This window comes from Budorcas taxicolor, chromosome 4 (genome assembly GCF_023091745.1).
Source record: "Budorcas taxicolor isolate Tak-1 chromosome 4, Takin1.1, whole genome shotgun sequence".
Lineage (NCBI taxonomy): Eukaryota > Metazoa > Chordata > Mammalia > Artiodactyla > Bovidae > Budorcas > Budorcas taxicolor.
The window spans coordinates 95,641,663-95,661,774 of NC_068913.1; the positions used below are offsets into that span (position 1 = coordinate 95,641,663).

The 20,112-nt window shown below is 41.7% G+C and overlaps 1 protein-coding gene across 1 annotated transcript; it reads right to left on the minus strand.

Annotated features, from left to right (window-relative positions):
- Positions 1-2,087: 2,087 nt before the first annotated feature.
- Positions 2,088-17,968, minus strand: ZC3HC1 (zinc finger C3HC-type containing 1). Its single transcript, XM_052638619.1, has 10 exons — positions 17,613-17,968; positions 15,648-15,759; positions 12,180-12,330; positions 11,544-11,627; positions 8,760-8,887; positions 7,313-7,467; positions 6,092-6,335; positions 5,552-5,764; positions 4,903-5,109; positions 2,088-2,520 (listed from the first exon to the last, which is right to left on the minus strand). The coding sequence occupies exons 1-10, from the start codon at positions 17,756-17,758 to the stop codon at positions 2,452-2,454; spliced, it is 1,509 nt and encodes a 502-aa protein (XP_052494579.1). The 5' UTR covers positions 17,759-17,968; the 3' UTR covers positions 2,088-2,451.
- Positions 17,969-20,112: the final 2,144 nt, after the last annotated feature.

The window sequence follows — 20,112 nt, forward strand, 5'->3', positions numbered from 1 at the left end:
ACACCTGAGCTCTCTGCCTTGATCGGGCAGGCCGCAAACCTCAGGGCCGTCCGTGACTCCTTCCATCTTCTTCCCTCCAAAGGCTGAAGTCACCACTGACATTTCTATCCAAGCACCCATTCCCGTCTCCCTTAGTGCATGCGCTACACACTCCAGGATTGTCCTCCTGAGCAGAAACGCCACTTCCCTGCTGAAAACATCCTCCCACGGCTTCTCTCTTCCCGCAGAACTGCCTCAGTGTAACATGAGACTTCAGACTGGCCCAGACTGCATTCTTTCAGCCGTTCTCTTCTACTCAGTGCAGAGGTCTTGTCACGGCGGAACACCTGCTCTTTCAGATACTTAGAAATTCTGCTCCTTTGTTCAATGTTCCTTCAGCCTCAAATATCCTTTTTTCATTAAGCGTCCACCATGTGCAGGGCAGCTTTAAATGTTGAGATGATAAAACCAGACAGACAAGGTCCCTGTTCTCATAGAGCCTACATCTCCAACTCAGCCCAAATCCACACCTTCCCCCAATTTCTCTCCAATTCCATATATTCCATAGATGAGAATTAACTTATTTTATACTGTTTATCACTCTTTGTCTTGTGTAACATTTATGTACACATATATCTTCCAGGCTGGACTTGGAGGGTGGAACTTCTTGAGGGTGGAAACCAGGGTGATCATTCATGCTTGTGTTATATAAGGGCTTGGACAGTGCCACACACATGAGACTTAATGTTTCTTAAATGATATCAAGTCAATCCCAATTTGCTTCCATTTATAATTTTAAAAAATCCCACAAAGCCAAAAATAGTATGGAACTCTATTTTAAAGAAGAGTGAAAACCTTTTTTGGTGGGAGGTATAAATTAAAATTATAATATACTCAAAAGAAACACCCAATTATAATCTGAAACTTAGGCTTGTAGTCCATTTGAATACCTTGTGTTAATGACTCAACACTACTCCTTAAGAAATTGTGACCTAGAAGCGATGAGCTTCTAGTGAGCAGACTTCTACATAGTCACTAGTCAGCAGATGGCTTCGCATCCTAGGCCAGAAGTCTCATTACTAGAATATTACAGAGCTACCTGTTAACCAACCTCTAAGGGGACCATGGAGACTGGAAACGAACCATCAAGCGATTCATCAGCGCCAAAGGCAAAGGAGTGCCCCTAGGAAAATAACCTGGAGGCAACCTCTACCAGTCTTACCCACTGATGGAGGCTTGATTTAAGAGCAAATTCAACACTATGTACCCTCTTTAAAAAGTCAGGATTGAGAAAAATAACAGATTTTAAATCTGACATACATGAAAAAAAGGAGGCTGTCCTTTAGACTAAAGAGATTTATGCAACCCATTCCTTTTTGAATTGGATACTGCTGTGGACAAATCAAACGTAAACGACATTTTGGGAACAACTGGGAATTTTGTATATGGACTGAGTATTAGATATTAAGGGTTTATTTTGTTGGGTGCAATACACAGAAAATTTTTGAGAGATATAAAGTTTAGCATGGGTGGAGTATTATATTACATACTATGTTCCTAGAATACTGCAGTATAAAAGAAGTGAGGTATAAAACCAACCTACTGCAGCTACTGAAAGAAAATACATTTGGCAGAATACCTAGCTTCCTTCGTGGTCGCTCTCTCTGTGGATAGTCTATTTAGTTGGGGCAGGTCAGGGCCAACTTCTCCACCTTGGAGACAATGCCCCACCAGCAGTGAAAGAGCCCTGGGGAGCCCCACTCAGGGGAGCCCCACTCAGGGAAGCCTTGCGTGGAGGGGTTTCTTCTGAAGAGCCTGCCTCCCTTTGGCATCTCTCATTCCTGTTATTATCAAATGAAGGGAGAAAACCATTAGCTTACCGTTCACTGTAACGCATGAGGAGGTCTGGTGATGCAGAGAACAATGTCTTGTCTCTGTTCAGGAATACCTCTTTGACTAGAATCACAGATAAACTCCAGGCTTTGCAGCCAATCTGAAAACTAAAATTTTGACTTTGTTTACTGCTCCACTGTAGTAGTTTTCTCAGTCTCAGCTTCCTTTATATCAGCCCATTAGACAAGGAGGAAAATAGCTCTCCAACTGTAAGAATCTTAACAAATGCTTTATTAACACACACTGACATATTCCTGGGACATAAGAGTCTCCAAAACACTGCCCCAACCTCAGACACAAAAACTGCTCAAGGCTGGGGTCCTCTCTGGAGTTTTGGAATCAGGCACTCCTTCACCGGGGCCAGGCTCGCCCTGCCTCTCCTGCCCACATCCCTGTGCTGCAAATAAGTCTCCTCTTGTCAGATGCAGGCGGTGACACACAAGTCTTTGCAAGGGCAGGGGCTCCTTGTGATTAAATCAGAAAGGAGAAAACCTTAGCATCAGCTGCTCAGAAAGGAATTTAGGCTTTATTTTTCAAAGCCACTCATTCCACTTCTCTGCAGGAAGGGCTGGGATATCTTCAGGATGAGCACAGAGATTCCCACTGCCGGAATATTCGGAATACCTTTCTTGATTTCTCAGAGAGACTCTGTAGATAGAGAAGTTCATTATTAGAGATTAAATTCCTTTACAGAGACAAAGGGTAATAGCTTTAAGATGAGGTCTGTAAATTTCTCCCACAAAGATCTAGATATGTCTAGGAGTAAATAAAACAAGTTAATTGTATACTGTGCTATACATAAAGTGAAAGTGAAAATCGCTCAGTCATGTCTGACTCTTTGCGACCCCATGCACTATACAGTCCATGGAATTCTCTAGGCCAGAATATCGGAGTGGGTAGCCTTTCCCTTCTCCAAGGGATCTTCCCAATCTAAGGGTCAAACCCAGGTCTCCCGCATTCAAAGCAGATTCTTTACCAGCTGAGCCACAAGGGAAGCCCAAGAACACTGGAGTGAGTAGCTAAAAGCCAGACTAAGAATCCAGAAGCTTGAGTCTGCTGTGATACCACTGCTAACACACTCGGCACCTCTACAATACGGCTTATGTCCTCCTCCAAGCATCTGTATGTGTCCTCATCTTTGTATGAGAGAGAGGATGACACGTGTGACCTGCCATCAGTGTAGCACCACACACTTTGCACTGACTTCTCAGCTGTGATGCTGAACTGGCCCTGTGAACAAGGATTCAGATTCATAAGATGTCTAGCTGGTATTCATGGAATAATCTAAGGCTGAGGAATGAAACAAAGTTAAATGACTCTGAAGAGTTTAAGCTATGACCTTGGCCTTCTCAGCTTCCTATTTCAGCCAGCAGAGCTAATAATAGGAAGAATCTCACTGCCACTTGATCATGCCTGCGAAGTGATCTGAGATTCTGAGAAATGGTGTTACAGGGAGACAAAACGGTTCACTGAAAGATAAAAGTTCTCAGGGAAGCAGAACACTTGGTTCCCTCTGCCTTGGAGAGTCACAGATGAGCACAGGGTCTCGGTGAGAGCACAAACACATCTAACGAGATAACCCACAAAGTTCCCTGCAACGTCTGACAGAAGATGACATTTTCACTGTTTCCTTATCCTCTTTGTGGCTGAATGTCTTAATAAAGCTCTAGGAGGGCAAAGTTTGAACTCTTATTCGTGACTGAGGGCAATTTAGTTAATACAGTGACAAAACTGAAAGAAATTTAAGTTGGAAAACAGTGTAAACTTTTTTCTAGCTTCAAGATCCTTTATAGGAGAGCCTCTTAAATTTTGTAATTCCCAGTCACACAGCAGCTGTGGGGAATCTTAGCAGACAAGTTGCAAAAACAGACCTTCAAACTCCTGGAACTCAGGGCCACTTATGAGGCCAAATTTTCCCACTACCAAAAAAAAAAAAAGCCCTGTGGGGTTTCCAGTTAGCATGACAGTGACAGAGGGGAGTTAATTAGAACTGCCATACATTTTTTCATGAGGACCCAGGCAGAGAGAACTCATGTGCAAAGATAGACCTAATCTCTCCCATTTGCAAGGTGGGCCAAAACATTTGTCTTCAGGTAGCTTTACGTATTTCCAAGATTTTAAACTGGAAAAATGCAGGGTTTTGTTTTATTTTGGCAAAAACTTGGAAAACCATCATCTGCATATTTACTAAGGGTAAATGAATGTACATTCTTGAGCTTTTAGCATCACAGCAGCTCCCTCCAGTGGAATCCTGTAACCCTACAAAACCATGAATCTGGGAATGCTTCTGATAAACAGCTGCTGGCAAGTATTATTTTACTTTGTCCTTGGAGGGAACAGAAGTCAGAAATTACTATATTTATATCAAGCAGGTGACATGGCAAATTTGGAAATGAGCCAGCAAAAGAGAATGCAGTTTTCATGATTTCTTAATGCCCACTGTCCTCTCGCTTCCATCCGTGGCATAGAGCAAATGCTTGAGTTGCTTTCTCAGCTTTCGTGACTGGTTTGCTTTTACCCACAAGTGGAACCAGCAGCAGTCATTCGTGTGATGGCAGCTGAGGGTCAGTACACAAGCCTGGGGCCTCGGAACACGGCAAAATAATGCGCCCGCCATGAGGAATGAAGCTGTGCTCATGGCAGCAGAGCACAGAGCTCCATGCAGACAGCTACGTTAACTGGCCAGGGCTCCAAGTCCAAGAGACAGCAACTCAGACGGAAAAAGCAGGTGCTCTCCAACACGAGGCTGGAGCAGCGGCCTGTTACCTCTTGCTGTTTCTCTATCCCTTTTCTACTTCGAGTCATCTAAGTTGAGAAGACAAAGAATTTATCAGAATTTGGTGGAATGCCAAATGCTAAACTGCAGAAGGACTGAGCCAGTCCCGTGTTTGTTCTCTAGGATGAACCCAGACTGAGTCCATCTTGACTTGTGAAAAGTGTGGGCAGGCAGGGTGCTAATTATAGGAACAGCCTCTCCTCATCTCATAAACAGCAAGTGCTGCACATGATCAGGGCAACGGCTTATCTCACCATGGAGTCGGTTTCAGCGGGCTGGTTAGATTGTTTGTGGGCCAAGAGGATGTTCAGCACTGCCTTCCAGCCTGGCTCTGCCGGAGTGCTGGCATCCACCTCCGTACCACTATTCTCCCTGGTTTCTATGCCCAGTGTGATGTTCACCCAAGGGCACCAGTCTCTATGCTGAGACGTGGGATCAAAGAAGCTTCGGGAAGAGGCATCCTGAGGAAGAAGGCAGAGCAGTCAGTGTTAATGAAGGGCAGACACTGTAAGTCGTCAAATTCAGAATCTCATGATGCTCAAATTTCTAGTTTTATGTTCTCCTTTAAACTCTGCCCATCTACTTCCCTCTCGTAAAAATTCCTTCACTCCCTTTCTGTTAAACCACAACTTACCAGGTCTGTTCCCCTTTCTCACTACTGTCCCTTGGGCTAGACAAATTTATCACGTCTCCAGTAGCCATCCCAAAGAAACTAAAGGCAAAACCCTTAATGTCCCGCCCCCCCGTCTAGTCACCCAACTGTCCCATCTTTAAACTTATTCCTACAGCCTCCTATAGCCACAAGACCAGGCTCGGCTCATGCCTGCTTCTCCACGCTGTATACACGGTGAGGGCTCGCATGCTGCCATGCTCAGGGACCTGCAAGCATGCAGGTGGGCTCACCAAGCTGCTGGAAGAGCAGAGGCGAGCCCGTTTGGCTTTTCGAAGAGGACTAGATGGCACTTCCAGGCCGGCGCTGTCTCCTGTTCCCATACTGCGGGTCACTGGGCGGGTTCTGGTGGCGGGGCCAGCAGCCTCCGGCTCGGGACGGTCCACAGGACTGGAAGAGTCCCCACTCCGAGTTCTGGAGACGATGGGACCTGGGCTCTTTTCAGCCTGAAGGAAAGGGGAGATGTTGGACAATGACATTAATGACTATGGTCCGGAGAAATATTTCTAGAAGTATGTGAAAGCTAACATTTATTTTTTTAACATTTTAAAAACTATAAAAATTTAGTTTCTGAACTGTGTAACTGAACTCTTCAAAAATAACACTTCCATACAAAATAATGAATTTAGCATCTCCACTGCAACTAATGAATAAAACCATTCTATGGTATTCTGATCAATTAACCTAAGTTAATTTCCAATTTTTCACCAAGATTTTTGTTAAGAATGATGTTTTTAAAAAGTCCACCCCACACAAGCCAAAGGAGTCTATACCTGCTCTGAGCCTGGGGAAAAGATGGTATCCTGGCTCCGAGTCACCATCCTGCGAGGAGACTCAGGCACCAGAGGGGAGCGCTCTGGCCGGCCCTCAGATCCCGGGACAGGGGAGCTGGTCAGGCCCAAGGAAGCGTCCAGGTCGGTCATGGATGACTCAATCTGCTGGAAGCCCCAGAGCCCCACCTTCCTCATACACTGTGAACAAGTTATCAGGGAGAGCTGCATGGGTTCCAACAAAGAACTAAGTAAGAAAAGAAAAGAAAAGAGAGAGGGTTTTCTCAGAAGGTAATACTGCCAAGGGACTAAACATAATGATTTGTGAGTATGCTTCATCTCATCAAATCTCTGGGCAGTCCAATGGCCTAGGGACCACCTCCTCGCAGGGCCCCTACTCTCCAGTCTCAGGACCTAACTTCATCACCTCTTACGAATTTCCTATAGAAAGATCTAGGGGTCTCAGTGTGCCGTCTATGGCAAGATTATTTTAAAGATGAAAGTGTTAAGTCACTCAGTTGTGTCTGACTCTCTGTGATGCCATGGATTGTAACCTGCCAGGCTCCTCTGTCCAAGGGATTCTCCAGGCCAGAATACTGGAATGGATAGGCATTGCCTTCTCCAGGGGATCTTCCCGACCCAGGGATCAAATCCAGATCTTCTTTGTTATAGGTAGGTTCTTTACTGTCTGAACCACCAAGGAAGCCCCACTTTAAAGGTATGTTTTATAAATTTCTCATGTCCCTTTTAAAAGTTTTTCCCTATAAAAGAATAGTCCTTAATGTACCAAAGAAAGTATATTTAAAATAAATCAAAATTGGTCTGAGTCTTCTGTCTCAGAAGGATTCTGTGCCAAACTGAGCAGCTGGAATGGAAACACCAAGTTGGGGCCTAGAGGATTCAGCTGGTGCTTCCTTGGTAGATTTCATCAATTAAACTGATTTTTCCTTTCTAAAACTAGAAAGGAGCTTCACTGCTTACAGGAACACAAATTTCCTACTGGGAAGTGACAGTAAAAGAAACAGTTCAGGTGTGTTCACGAATTCCTGAGTTCTAATTCTGGTTTTGTTGCTAACTCTTACTATCCCTCTTCCGCCCACTTAGGTTTTCTCTGTCACTGCCTTTCTTACACAAATACCACGTGATCTACAAATGCTAAGAGTAACTGATACACATGGGTATACAGTGTCACCACGGTTTATGTCCCCAGGCACATTCGCTAACCTACACGCCCAGCCACACACGGAGAGAATACAGGCAGTGACATGCACTTGGATGTCTGAGCCTAATTTGGTTGCAGTTTTTCTCTCATCAGTCCGGTGATCCAGTTCATCTTCAAGCAGGTGCAGGAGAAGACTGATCTTGTCTTCTGTCAAGCACTACAAAGGAACCAATATGAAAGACTTACACGAATCTCCACCACCATGAACAGAAGCCATAAGGATGCATCTGGATGGTACAAGGCAAAAATCACGGAAAAAATGATAAACACAAAGACAGTTCTCTTCACTCAAGTAGACTTACTTCTAGCAGAGGCTAAGGTATCCACGGGCACTTCCTGACCTGCCCGGGATCTGCTGTGAGAAAGGGAACAGTTTTCCTGGAACTACCTCATCTTTTCTTAGTACCAACTTGCTTTCAAATCACCAACTCCATATTTTCTCTGAAATCTGTAAACTTCAAAACCAAATAATGACTACCACCTATGTCTTATATCTTGCGCTGACACTGAATTTACTTTATTTTTGGATGTGCTGGGTCTTTGTTGCTGCCTGGCCTTCTGTCTAGCTGCTCACTGCGGTGGCTTCTCTTGCCGTGGAGCACGGGCTCCAGGCATGTGGGCTTCAGCTGTTAAGGCATGTAGCCTCACTACAGTTGTGGCTCCTGGGTTCTATAGCATAGGCTCAATAGTTGTGGCTCATGGGCTTAACTACTGCACGTCATGTGAGATCTCCCTGGACCAGGGATCAAACCTGTGTCTCTTGCATTAGCGGGTGGATTCTTTCTCTCTGAGCCACCAAGGAAGCCCTGAATTTGCTTTTGACACAACAAAAGAGCTTGCCAGAATCTTTACTTTTGTTCTAAGAATAATGCAGAACCATGACAGGGTGAAGAAAACTTGCCTTGGCTAGGGACAAGTGGACATTTATAATAGGCATCAGATGTTTATAGTCTGATGCTAAAATATATAATAGTTTCTCAACTGAAAAAGCAAAATAATAGCTTCTACTTCCTACAGTTACAGTCTGTCTTGATAGAATAATCACAGGATGACAAACGGGACAGTAAATGTTCAGTTTCAAAGTACAGATGGGCCAAAGTATTTCAAAATTTCTGTTTACAAGGGAGAAGGGAGTTTATAACTTCTCTAACATTTTCTTTGGAAAATGGTATGCAATAAGCCACATTTCAGTATCTTCTGTTAAGTAGTTTAAGTAACAAATTGAGATAAAATTGAATTTATGCCACTTAGAGCATCATATCTAAAAGTGCAAATAGAACTCATTTATTTAAACCCTCAAGTCACCTTTCCAATAGAGATTGGAAAAGGTCAGTTGAGAGACAAACAAGCAGTTCTCTTCTTAGCTATCTTCATCCTCTGGTCATTAAAGGAAATGCTGCATGCTGGTGACAACTGAAGGCCACTGTATGCTAGCCAAGAAAAACTCACCATAGTTTTTAAGTCCTCTGGCCTCAAGGAAGGAAGCTGGAGGTCCAAGTGACAAAGGCTTTGAAAACGATCTAGGAATTCATTAACAAGAACAGTGGGCTCATCCAATGGCAACATCCCAAATCGATCTGTGGAAACAGTAAACTGAAGATGATATTGGTGCAAATTACTTTTAAAAAGAAAGCATGCATAGAGCAGCAGGGGAAATGTAAAACGGATGATATTTGATGATATTAAGAAACTACCAAAAAAAAAAAAAAAAAGAAACTACCGATTTTTTTTTGGATAGGGCTGTGATGATACTTTTGTGATTGTTTTATTTTTTGGCTGCACTGTGGGGCATGCAGGATCTTAGTTCCCTGATCAGGGATTGAACCTGTACCCCCTGCATTGGGAGTGTGGAGTCTTAACCACTGGACCACCAGGGAAGTCCCTGTGATTATATTTAGAAAGCAGAGTCTCAGGAAAGGTTTCTCAGAAGCAGTCAGGTCTAAGCTGAACTGGAAAGACCAACAACAATGTGTAAAAGTAAAGCCCTAAGGGACAGCATATGTGGGGAATTTTAAATAGTTTCTCAGGCTTGGAACACACTATTCCTGTGGGGAGCCGAGTCGAAGAGAAGGTTAAAGTATAGACAGCAGTCAGGCCATAATTTTATTAATGTATGTTGATGAGAAACTACTGGAAGATTTTTTTTAAAGGAAAAATATATTATAGAATATATGCGCTAGTTTAGAGACTAAGGGGTTAGCCTAGATGCAAAGAAATAAGTATAGCGGACAGTGGGGTGATGTGAAGTAGTAATCCCCCTAAGATATCAGTGGCACAAGGATGGAGAGAAGGAACATCCATGTGGAATGAAGGAAAATGAACAGAGGCCTGTGGGATCCGATCAAGCACACCAACAGCTGCATAATGGGAGACCCAGAAGAGAGGGAAAGGGGCAGAAGCAACATTTGAAGAAATATGACCTGAAAACTTCCCCAATTTGATTAAAAACATTAACCTGTACATCCAAAAGCTCAAAATCTATGTAAGCAGAGAAAGAACCACTATGCTAGAGTAAGTAGGAAGTGTACCAAGTATGCAAGCTTGATTAACACCTGTGATGACACGTAACTTGGTGAGAAGGGTGTTCAAGTTACAGTCACACAACAATAATGTAGAAAGAGGGTCTGACAGGAGGCTCTAAAATGAATAAGCCAGTGTTCCCAAAGGGAGAATCAACTAGATAAACACTATTCCTCAGCTCTCAGATTAAAATTAGATGGTTCTACCAATTATAAAGCTTCAAGCCTGCTACATATGACAACATGGATTAATTTCAAAAAAGCTGACTCCCCCTATGAAGGATAGGTTGCAGAATATATACAGAATGACAATATTTATAGAAAAACGTAAAACAAATAAATAGTACCATATATACTGCCTCTAGATACTTGAAAATGTTGTAGATACAGAAACCATGTAAACAAATCATGGTCACTAAATTCACTATAGTAGTTACTGCAGGACAGGGAAGCAGGGAATGAGGCTGGGGAGGACTACACAGCTGTACTTGTAATTCTTCCTGATTAACAGAAAGAATGCAAGGTGTTTACAAGGGTAGCAAAATGTTAGTAATTGGTGAGGTTGGGTGGTAGATGTAGAGATGCTTCTTATATTACTATTTACATTTTTTTATACTTGAAACACTAAAATTTTAGAAGTTACTTAAAAAGTTAAAAATAAAACAAAGAGACACTTTCTATGGGTCCAAAGAGTTTTGTCTCTGGTCTTGTGAGCCCCCAGAAGGGTGTGCTCAAGGCTTTACTCAATATGCCTCCGAGACCAGCAAAATATAAACAAGTACCACTTGAGACTACGTTTTGGGCTCCCTTGTTCTGAAGAGCTTTGTGCACACGAGTGGTTTCTGATTGGAGAGAAAGGGCGTACTGCCACAGCTCTTCCACGGGAAGCTCAAGAGGAGCCTGCACCTGGCCTCTCCAGACTCCCTACGGCGTGGGCGTCCTTGGCTGTGACAGCCTTTGTTGTTGTTTGGTCACCAAGTCACGTCCGACTCTTTTGTGACCCACGGACTGTAGCCTGCCAGGTTCCTCTGTTCATGGGATTTTCCCAGGCAAGAATATGGGAGTGAGTTGCCATTTCCTCCTCCAGGGGATCTTCCCAACCCAGGGCTTGTCTCTGGAATCTCCTGCATGCAGGTGGGTTCTTTACCGCTGGACCACCTGGGAAGCCCCTGTGATACCTTCACTTCAATGCTACCGGTATGTGGTGCTGTTTTACTGTCATAAACTGTAGATTTGTAGTCACTCTCATGTGCAGTCCTGTGAGTCTTCCTTAGCAACTGAACCCTGTTTAACTGCCACCATTAATGCCATTAGTGTACCAGGAAGCCTGGGCAGAACATGGGGCTGGTTTGCTACAGTAAGAAAGGCAGAGAGTTTGAAATCAGATAAAACCACGGTTATGGCTCCTCACTAGTTGGTTTTAAGATCTCTGATTCTCAGTTTCCCTACCTAAGAATCAGACTGATACTATCTACCTCCCAGAGCCCCTGAAAGGATTAAACAGGATAATGTATGCATGGTTTAATCTCTGTCATGTCAAATGCATTTAATAAAATAATGACATGAGAATAAATTAATGTCAGTGCTTCTAGTAAAGCACAAGTAGAAAGGAGAAAAAAGAAACTTTAAAGACTAGATTTTTACAAAGAAATAGACAATACTAGAAATGCAATGACCAAAGAGATGATAATTGGGAAATGCTGGGAATAAGTACCTGGAGAGGGGCTGTCTGGCCAGAAACAGAACTTCTCATGGGCAGTACATAAGGCTTTCTTCAGCTCAGCACATCGTTCCTTATCTGAAACCCACATAGGTAACAATGCCTTAAAAAACACTATCACAGATTCAACATCCAATGGCCAAGAGCCTTTAAGAGTATAGATGTAACTAAAAATAAAAATAACTAAGGCAATTTTTAAAGATATGAAATATTAGTAACTGCATCATCTTAATATTTGTCACAAAACAAGTTTTAAATCAAGATTCTAAGACCAGTTAACAAGGAGCTATTATGTATCTTTATAAGGCAGAGCATTCCAAAATGTGAGCCTTCATTAACACCCTGTGTTTCTTAGCCTAAAGTATAAATTTCAGAATCCTAATATAAACATACTGCTGTTTAGTTTCCCAGAATGCATACAGACAGGTTCACTCTAAAGTAGCTGAGCTTTAAAAAAAAAAAAAAAGTAATGACTGAAGCTAATAATTAGGGTGAAGAAAATCACAAATTTACCTTGTTATATATAGAAGGACACATTCTTTGATCAAACACAAGTGGCTAGTCTTCAGAACAGCTAGCATAGATATCTTTTGAACTTGGAGAAAAATGTAATTTGTACTTTATACTTACATCTGTCAAAATCAAAAGCTGGTTGTAAAGTGGCACAGAGGAAAGCCTGACAGCTGGAGCACTTCAGCATATCACACTCAACTGTGATCCAGCCGTATTTTGCACAGACCAGTGGAGACAGCTCAGAGGGCTTGCCTGCCCATTTCAGAGAGTATTCATGTTAAGAAAAACATGAGTACATTAAAATGAACAAGTCAGCAATGAAAACTTTAATTCACTCTTAGTATAGTTAGGAATAAACACATTCAGAGGAAAAGCTATGGGAAGCCCTATATATTTTATGCTTAAAATGTTTTTTATTACCAGTTGTGGGATGGAGTAGAGAAGCCATTCTATTTTGCTTAATATGAAATACTAGGGACTGCCTTGTGGTCTAGTGTTTGGGAGTCTACCTGCCAATGATGGGGACATAGGTTCGACCCCTGGTCCAAGAAGATCTCACATGCTGTAGAGCAACTAAGCCTGGTCCACAACTACTGAAGCCTGAGTACCCAAGAGCCGACGCTCTGCAACGGAAGCCACCACAATGACAAGCCTGTGCACTGCAATGAAGAGTAGCCCCTGCTCGCTACAGCTAGAGAAAGCCTGCATACAGCAATGAAGACCCAGTGCAGCCACAAATAAATACAATACAATAAAAAAAAATGCTAAGGATTTGAAAACACAGTGAAAGTACCCAGATTTGCCTGAGCAATAGGGGATGGTGAAGGTCAAACAACAGAAATATTTATCACTCCTCTGTGCTGCCCTACTTTTACCTTCTGAAAAATAAAAGTCAGTAAAATTATTCATTATTCATCCTTGCCCTAAATTTGACTGTTATATACTAACGTGTGTAGGTGCTATGTGTGTCTGAAATAGGCTGAGAGCATTAAGAGCATCTACAAGTATGGGGAAAATAAAATCATTTATTGATCTTTAACATTCAACACTTTTTTTTCTGTTTACCTACAGAGCTCTTGTTTTACAGAGCATATACACACAAAAAGGATAAAACATGAAAGTTGCAGGAAGTTCTGTATTTTTAGAAGGGATATTGGAATTTGAAAACATTTTAATAGCAGCAAAAGAACTGAAGGATAGAAATAGAATCTAGATATAAATGCTAAAGGAGTTTGAATTCTGTAGAATAAAAGAAGGAAACAACAAAATTCTGTGAAGCAATTATTCTTCAATTAAAAACTAAACAAATTTTTTTTTAAAGTGAGCGAATCACTTAACTAGCTTAGGTCAAATAAATTATTATCGTATCAAAGTGGTAATCAAATTAAATTCACTGAGAACAAAAAATAACAAAATGAAATAATTTTTAAATGCTGTATCAATATTAGGAATTAATCCAAGGAACAGCAGTACAAGGATGGTTAAAATACTTTATCTTGCCTGAACAATTTAGTCCTAAAGCCACCAGGGGGTGCAAGGCAGAGGAATAAGCCAGGAGGGTGAGGGGGACAGCTCAGGGCAAGGCGTCAAAGCCGAAGTAAAGAGGGAGTCCACATAGAGGGGGATGTTGGAGCAGCCTGGGGTGCTGTAACCAAGTGAGGTGTAAAGAGTATCTACATGGGCCTCCCACTCACCAAATCAGGGGGCACCAGGAATTTCAAAATATATAATAATAGTAATGGATTAAAATCCATTGAATAAAAAAGGAAATCAGGAAACCAAGCTACTACAAACAAGTAAGCTACATACAGTTTGATGAGGAATTATATTTACGTAGTTTCAAAGCATATTCCCACAAAACAGCTTAATTACAAAGGAGGAAAAAGTTATTTTACAACAGTAAACACCCACGCAATCAACTGATCAAAATGATCATCCAGGTAAAGGGGCATATCAAAAGCATGCGCCACCTGACAGGATGCAATGAGAACACAGCATCACAACTTGCATCTCATCATAACCAAACATCAGACAAATCCAAACTGAGATACGCTCTATAAAATAACTGGCCTATCATTTTCAAAAGTATCAAGGTCATGAAATTCAAAGAAAAACTGAAGATTTTAACTGGATCTTCTTAAGAAGGTTATGATGACTGATGGAATGATTATGATGTGAGGGTTAGACAGCAGTAATTTATTATGTGAATTTCCCAATTTTGATGATTTCATTGTGGTTATGTAGAAGAAAGTCATTGTTTGTGGGAAATATTTGGGAGTCATGAGGTGTCACTTTGGCAACTTACTTTCAAGTACTCAATAGAAGGTTCTTTGTAACCTGTACAACTTTTCTATTAAGTCTGTAATTGCTTTTAGATTAAAAACACTCTAGCAAATAGAAGGAGAAGGCAATGGCACCCCACTCCAGTACTCTTGCCTGGAAAATCCCATGGACTGAGAAGCCTGGTAGGCTGCAGCCCATGGGGTCACTAAGAGTTGGACACGACTGAGCAACTTCACTTTCACTTTTCACTTTCATGCACTGGAGATGGAAATGGCAACCCACTCCAGTGTTCTTGCCTGGAGAAGCCCAGGGACGGCGGAGCCTGGTGGGGGGCCGTCTATGGGGTCGCAGAGTCGGACATGACTGAAGCAACTTGGCAGCAGCAGCAAATAGAAAACGTCAAAAGTGATGTGATGTTGCTTGAGACTAGGTTATAAAAATAATCTAGCTTCTATCTTGCTCTCTCTTGCTTGCTCCCTCTGACTGAAGTCTGCTGCCATGTTTTAACTATTCCTGTGAGAGGGCCATGTAGCTCCAGTCAAAGCCAGTAAAGAACCGAAACCCTCAGTCCAATAGACATGAGGAAATTAATCTTGCCAACAACCACATGAGTGAGCTTAGAAGTAGAACCTTTACTAGTCTAGCCCTGGCCAACACTTTGATGACAGTCTGAGAGAGGCCCTGAACCACAGGACTCAGCTAAGCTGTGCCTAGATTCCTGATCCACAGAAAACGTGAGATAATAGGTGTTTGTGGTTTTAGCTACTAAGTCTGAGGATAATCTGTTGTGCCACCATGTATAACTTTCAGAGGAAAATCTTGAAAGAGACAGGAAATGTACTATAGTCTAAAATAATATTAGGTTTGAGCACTAACAGCCTTACACCATAATTCCGGTTCTACCAGTTACTAGTAAATTGACCCTGGGTAAATCAAATAATCTACCTGAACTGTTTCCTCTTTGCAAAAATGAGATTAAGAATACTTATTTTCAGATGTTTAAGATGAAGCTCAAATGTGATAATAAACATGAAAACACTATATACAACGTCAGTTATTATTCCTTTTTCTCTCAGGCTATTAGTTTTCTCTTCTGTGGGGGGGGGAAAAAGATTAGCAGTCAAATGTCCCTTAATATTTTATGATGTTAATTTTCCTAAAAAATTTTTTTATCAAGTTTAATTCTAAAAATTAAAACATCAGAGTAAGTGGTCTTATACCTGGCGGGGGGGGGGGGGGGGGCGGCGGGGTGGAAATTCAGCAGCAGGAGAACATGCAACTCACACGAACCTAAAAGGATATAGAATATGTTTCCACTCTGCTAAAGAAGGCTTCTTTGCTTGTAGATTCCAACGGCGGTTCTTCTGCTTGGGGTGATCCATTAACTGACTGGAATGTGGCAGATGTGTCCTTCCTAAAATAAAGCGGCAGAACTACTGGTAACCCTTTCCACGCATCACTTTGCCTAAACATTTTGTATCTGGCTTCTCTGTACATCATAATATCAATCACACCACTCTAGATTTTAAACTTTCTAAATTTCACTTCTCTACGTAACATTTTCAGTAGTTCCACAGAATCCAAATTCTTCAGTCTGGCATTCAAATCTCTTTACAGTTTGGCCATAACTAAGTTTCAAGCAATTTCTACTTCACCATGCTCTGCTAATCCTGTACTGGTAAACTGTTTTATCTCACTCTCTGGTCTCTGACAGCACTTTGCATAACTTTTATAAACACAAAACAAGACTCAAGGCTTCTATCATCAATTATACAACTTGAACCACCTTACAAATTCAACTTTTTAACAGCAGAAAATAAGTTTTTATATTTCTACCTAGATTGATACTTGATACCCACTTTTCCCCCAAAGGAACTAATTTGAAAATTTAAATCTAAGTAAAGATTTTTAGGCTATTTCATGAAAAAATTCAAGGAGAAAAAAACAGCAAAACAATTCTTTTATAGTCAATGAAAGGCACTTCAACAGAGCCTGGATAGGGTAAAGGGAGGAACTGCATTAGAAAAAAATAATTTTAATAAAAGTAAGATCACATCAGGGCATCCCTGGTGGCTCAGCTGGTAAAGAATCCGCCTGCAATGTGGGAGACCTGGGTTCCACTCCTGGGCTGGGAAGATACCCTGGAGAAGGGAACTGCTACCCACTCCAATATTCTAGCCTGGAGAATTCCATGGACTGTATAGTCCATGGGGTCCCAAAGAGTTGGGCATGACTGAACAACTTTCACTTTCAAGATTACATCAATCATTATAACTCAAAGTAATTTATTCTAAGAATCCTTCTGAGAGTCACAGAGAGCCTCAGGGAGGTTGGATCTAGGAAAAAATTCAGAGGATTCAGAAATTTGGATAGAAAAAAGTGACATTTATTTTAGTAACCTCTAACTCCTGGGTTTTTCATTGGAAGGACTGATGCTAAAGCTGAAACTCCAATACTCTGGCCACCTCATGCAAAGAGTTGACTCATTGGAAAAGAGTCTAACGCTGGGAGGGATTGAGAGCAGGAGAAGAGGGTCGTAGAGTCGGACACGACTGAGCGACTGAACTGAACTGAACTGAAATGCAGCACTTCTTTCCATTACGAATGAAGATAATTTAAAAAACCACAGTAGCATCAGCAGTATCTGTAAACTTGTCACCATGGAAGTCACAGATATTTTGTCCCCACATTATGGTTATTGCGTATGTTTTGAAATACCGTTTATGCTTAACACTACATCAAAATCACAGTAGACAACATATTTACTACTAAATAATTAAGCGTTTTACTAATAAAGCGTTTTACTGCATCACTTTTTTAATCTTTTACTTCCTGATAAACTGCATTCCAAAGTAAGTGGTATCCTTTATAATCCTATGCATTTACTTCATGCATTGAAAAATATAACTTTCTGAGGTGTTCATAAACTTTACCAGGCCGCCAAAAGTGTCTAGGACTTTAAAAAGGTTAAGTCCAACCAAGAGAAATTGGGTGCGCATTTTTAGTTAGCGGTCCTCTTTTTTTTCCTCCCGCCCCGCTTATAAAAAAAAAAAAAAGTCTGCTTAAGGCAAAATTGCGCCCACGGTATTGGGATCCAATATCTCCTGGGTAGAAGAGTAAAGGCGACTAGGCGAAGTAATCCCAGTCTCTTCAAGACCCGGGTCGAAGCCGCCCCCACCGCCTGAGTTACGGACCCAGGTATCCTCTCTGCTCCGAGTCCCCTAAACCCTTTTCCATTTGCCGTCGCCAGACACAGGCTGCACTCACGCTTCGGCGCCTCCCTCTTCTGGGGCAATTCCCTCATCTATCAGCTGCCGGACTTTTTGGGGAGTCCCTTCTGGAGAGCGAACAACCGCACTCCAATTCTTTTCGACCCCCGCAGCAAAGGCCGTCCCCTCACTGGGCGCCGCCATCTTGGTCCGTGTCCGGGTTACTTCCCCGCGGGTGTGAAGGCTCAGGAACTTCCGTTCTGGGCGGTTAAGATCTTTCTTTGGCTTCCCGCTTGTTAGCCCGAGAGACCTGTGGGGCCTCACCGCGGGGCCCAGCGCTTCTTGGCCACGTTAAAAGGAAGCAAATTCTCGTTTTAGAGCGAGCTAGGGACTTCTCTGGAGGTCCAGTGGTTAGGACTACGTGTTTCCATTGAAGGGGGCGGGTTCAGATCCCCTGGTCGCAGGAACTAAGATCCCGCGTGATGTGCAGCGTGGCCCGCCCCGCAAAAAAACACGAGATAGACCCTTGCGGGAGGGCTCTGGTTAATCACGAAGTTTAATCGTTTATGTACGAGCCGACCTGGGTTGATAGGTTTTTAGAGTTCAACAGGGGTGAGGTGCTCAATTTAGTCTTTAGAAAATTAACTGATAAGGTTTAAAAGTTTTAACTCATAGGTTTAAAAAGGTTTAACTCAAGGTTTAAAAGATTTAACTCAAAAGGTTTAAAGTTGTATCTTTTTACATGTGACAGAATGGCGATTTGAGAGTAAATAATTTCGAATTCTTCTTAGAAACAGTGTTATGGGTGGATTTAGAAGTTTCCAGTATTTGCCATCATTGAACATTTCTTCCCTGCTTTGTCCAAAAAAATATTTAATGAGGGTGTTCTCCTGACGCTGTCCTCAGCGATGGCAATGACAGCAGTGAATAAAGGAGACATCGTTCTTGGTGGAGTTAGACATTAAAAAAAAAAGTTATCGTGAACTTTTGAAATTAAAAGTGCTTCAAACAAATACCAAGGGTATAAAGGACCTAATTCAGTCCGCAGATTCTTCTGAGAGCATCAGTGCCGGAATTAAAATAGGTGAGATGGTGGGAAAGAGAAATACACAGACTCTTAAGAGGAAAAAAAAGACTGATATGACAGCAATAGGCAAAGTTGAAAGTGGAACCACTCCGACCCTTCTAGCTCACTTTTTGTGGGCTCCTAACTCCAATAACGTTTCCACCCTCCAGGACTTTCGCCTATGGCGCTAAGTCTTTCCACTGATCCTAACTCCAACACCTGTCCTATTTCTTCTCTCCTTAGCCAGCCAGTTCATTGCCAATCATTATTATCATTCCTCTGCAAAATTTGAATGTGGACTTATAGTTAATATTAAAAACTTCTTGTTCCTTTTGTTATATGTGATAGTAGCATTGTGATTTATGGTTTTCAAAAGTCCTTAGGTACATTTTGAGGTATTTGGGGGTGAACTAGAATGATGTCTGGAATTTAAAATTCTGGATGAAAAGGAAATGTAAGAATAGATGAAAAAAGATGGCAAAATGTTTTGTTTTGTTTTCCAAAATGCTTTGAATTGTTGTCTTTGGGTGATAGATGAGGGCTTATTATTCTTTATATTATTGGGTATTTTTGACAATGTCATAATAAAAAGCAAAATATATAAGTTAAAAAGCATGCATTCTCTTGAATGTACTCTCAGTTTCTTTGAACCTTTCTTGATTTGTAGTTCTCATTTGGCAAAACCTCAATCACAATAGAATTCAGTGTTCCACCACTCTGCTCTTGAACTCTGTTAGCTGACTATGGTTAAAGAAAAATGAATGACATGCTGATTTGTCTCTCTTTATTTTCGACCTCAAGTGGGCCCTTAATTTTGCCCAGTAATCATTCTACATTTCCCTAGTGTACCTCCTCTCCTGCCTTCATAGGTGATTTTCACATCTCTTCAAATCCATCCTCCCTGTCTGCTAATGTCCTTATTTCCTATTTCACTTAAAAAACTTGAGCAATCAGAAGAAAACTTTCACAAATTTCCACTCCGCATCTACCCACTAGCATATAGAGTACTGAGAATTTTTTTAAGTTCCCATATTCTCATGGTAGTAGGCTCCCCTGGTGGCTCAGATGGTAAAGAATCTGCCTGAAACGCAGGAGATCTGGTCAGGGAAGATCCCTTGGAGAAGGGAATGGCTACCTACTCTAGTATTCTTACCTGTAGAATTCCAGAGATGGAGGAGCCTGGTGGAATATAGTGCATGAGGTCGCAAAAATTCAGATAGGACTGAGCAACTAACATTTTCACTTTTTTTTCTTTTTTCACTCTCATGGTAGTAGCCAGAAATCAGAACCAGTTTTAAGTTCAATCAATTGATAACTCATCCCAGTGAAGGAGCTTTTGCAAACCCAAAGACAACCCATTGATTCTGAAAATCAGCCAATCGCAGGCTCACTTCAATAAATAAGCCACCAAATGCCAACCAATCAATAATAGTCTCACCCAAGTTATCACCTGTAGGGAGAATGTCAACACCCTTAAACCTCTGAAAGGTCA

Coding starts and splice junctions, on each gene's coding strand:
- ZC3HC1 (XM_052638619.1), bottom strand. CDS start 17,758: ATGGCGGCGCCCAGTGAGGGGACGGCCTTTGCTGCGGGGGTCGAAAAG. Junction 15,760..17,612: donor GAAGAGGGAGGCGCCGAAGC/GTGAGTGCAGCC, acceptor GCTTTATTTTAG/GAAGGACACATCTGCCACAT. Junction 12,331..15,647: donor GCAGAGTGGAAACATATTCT/ATATCCTTTTAG, acceptor TAACATGAATAC/TCTCTGAAATGGGCAGGCAA.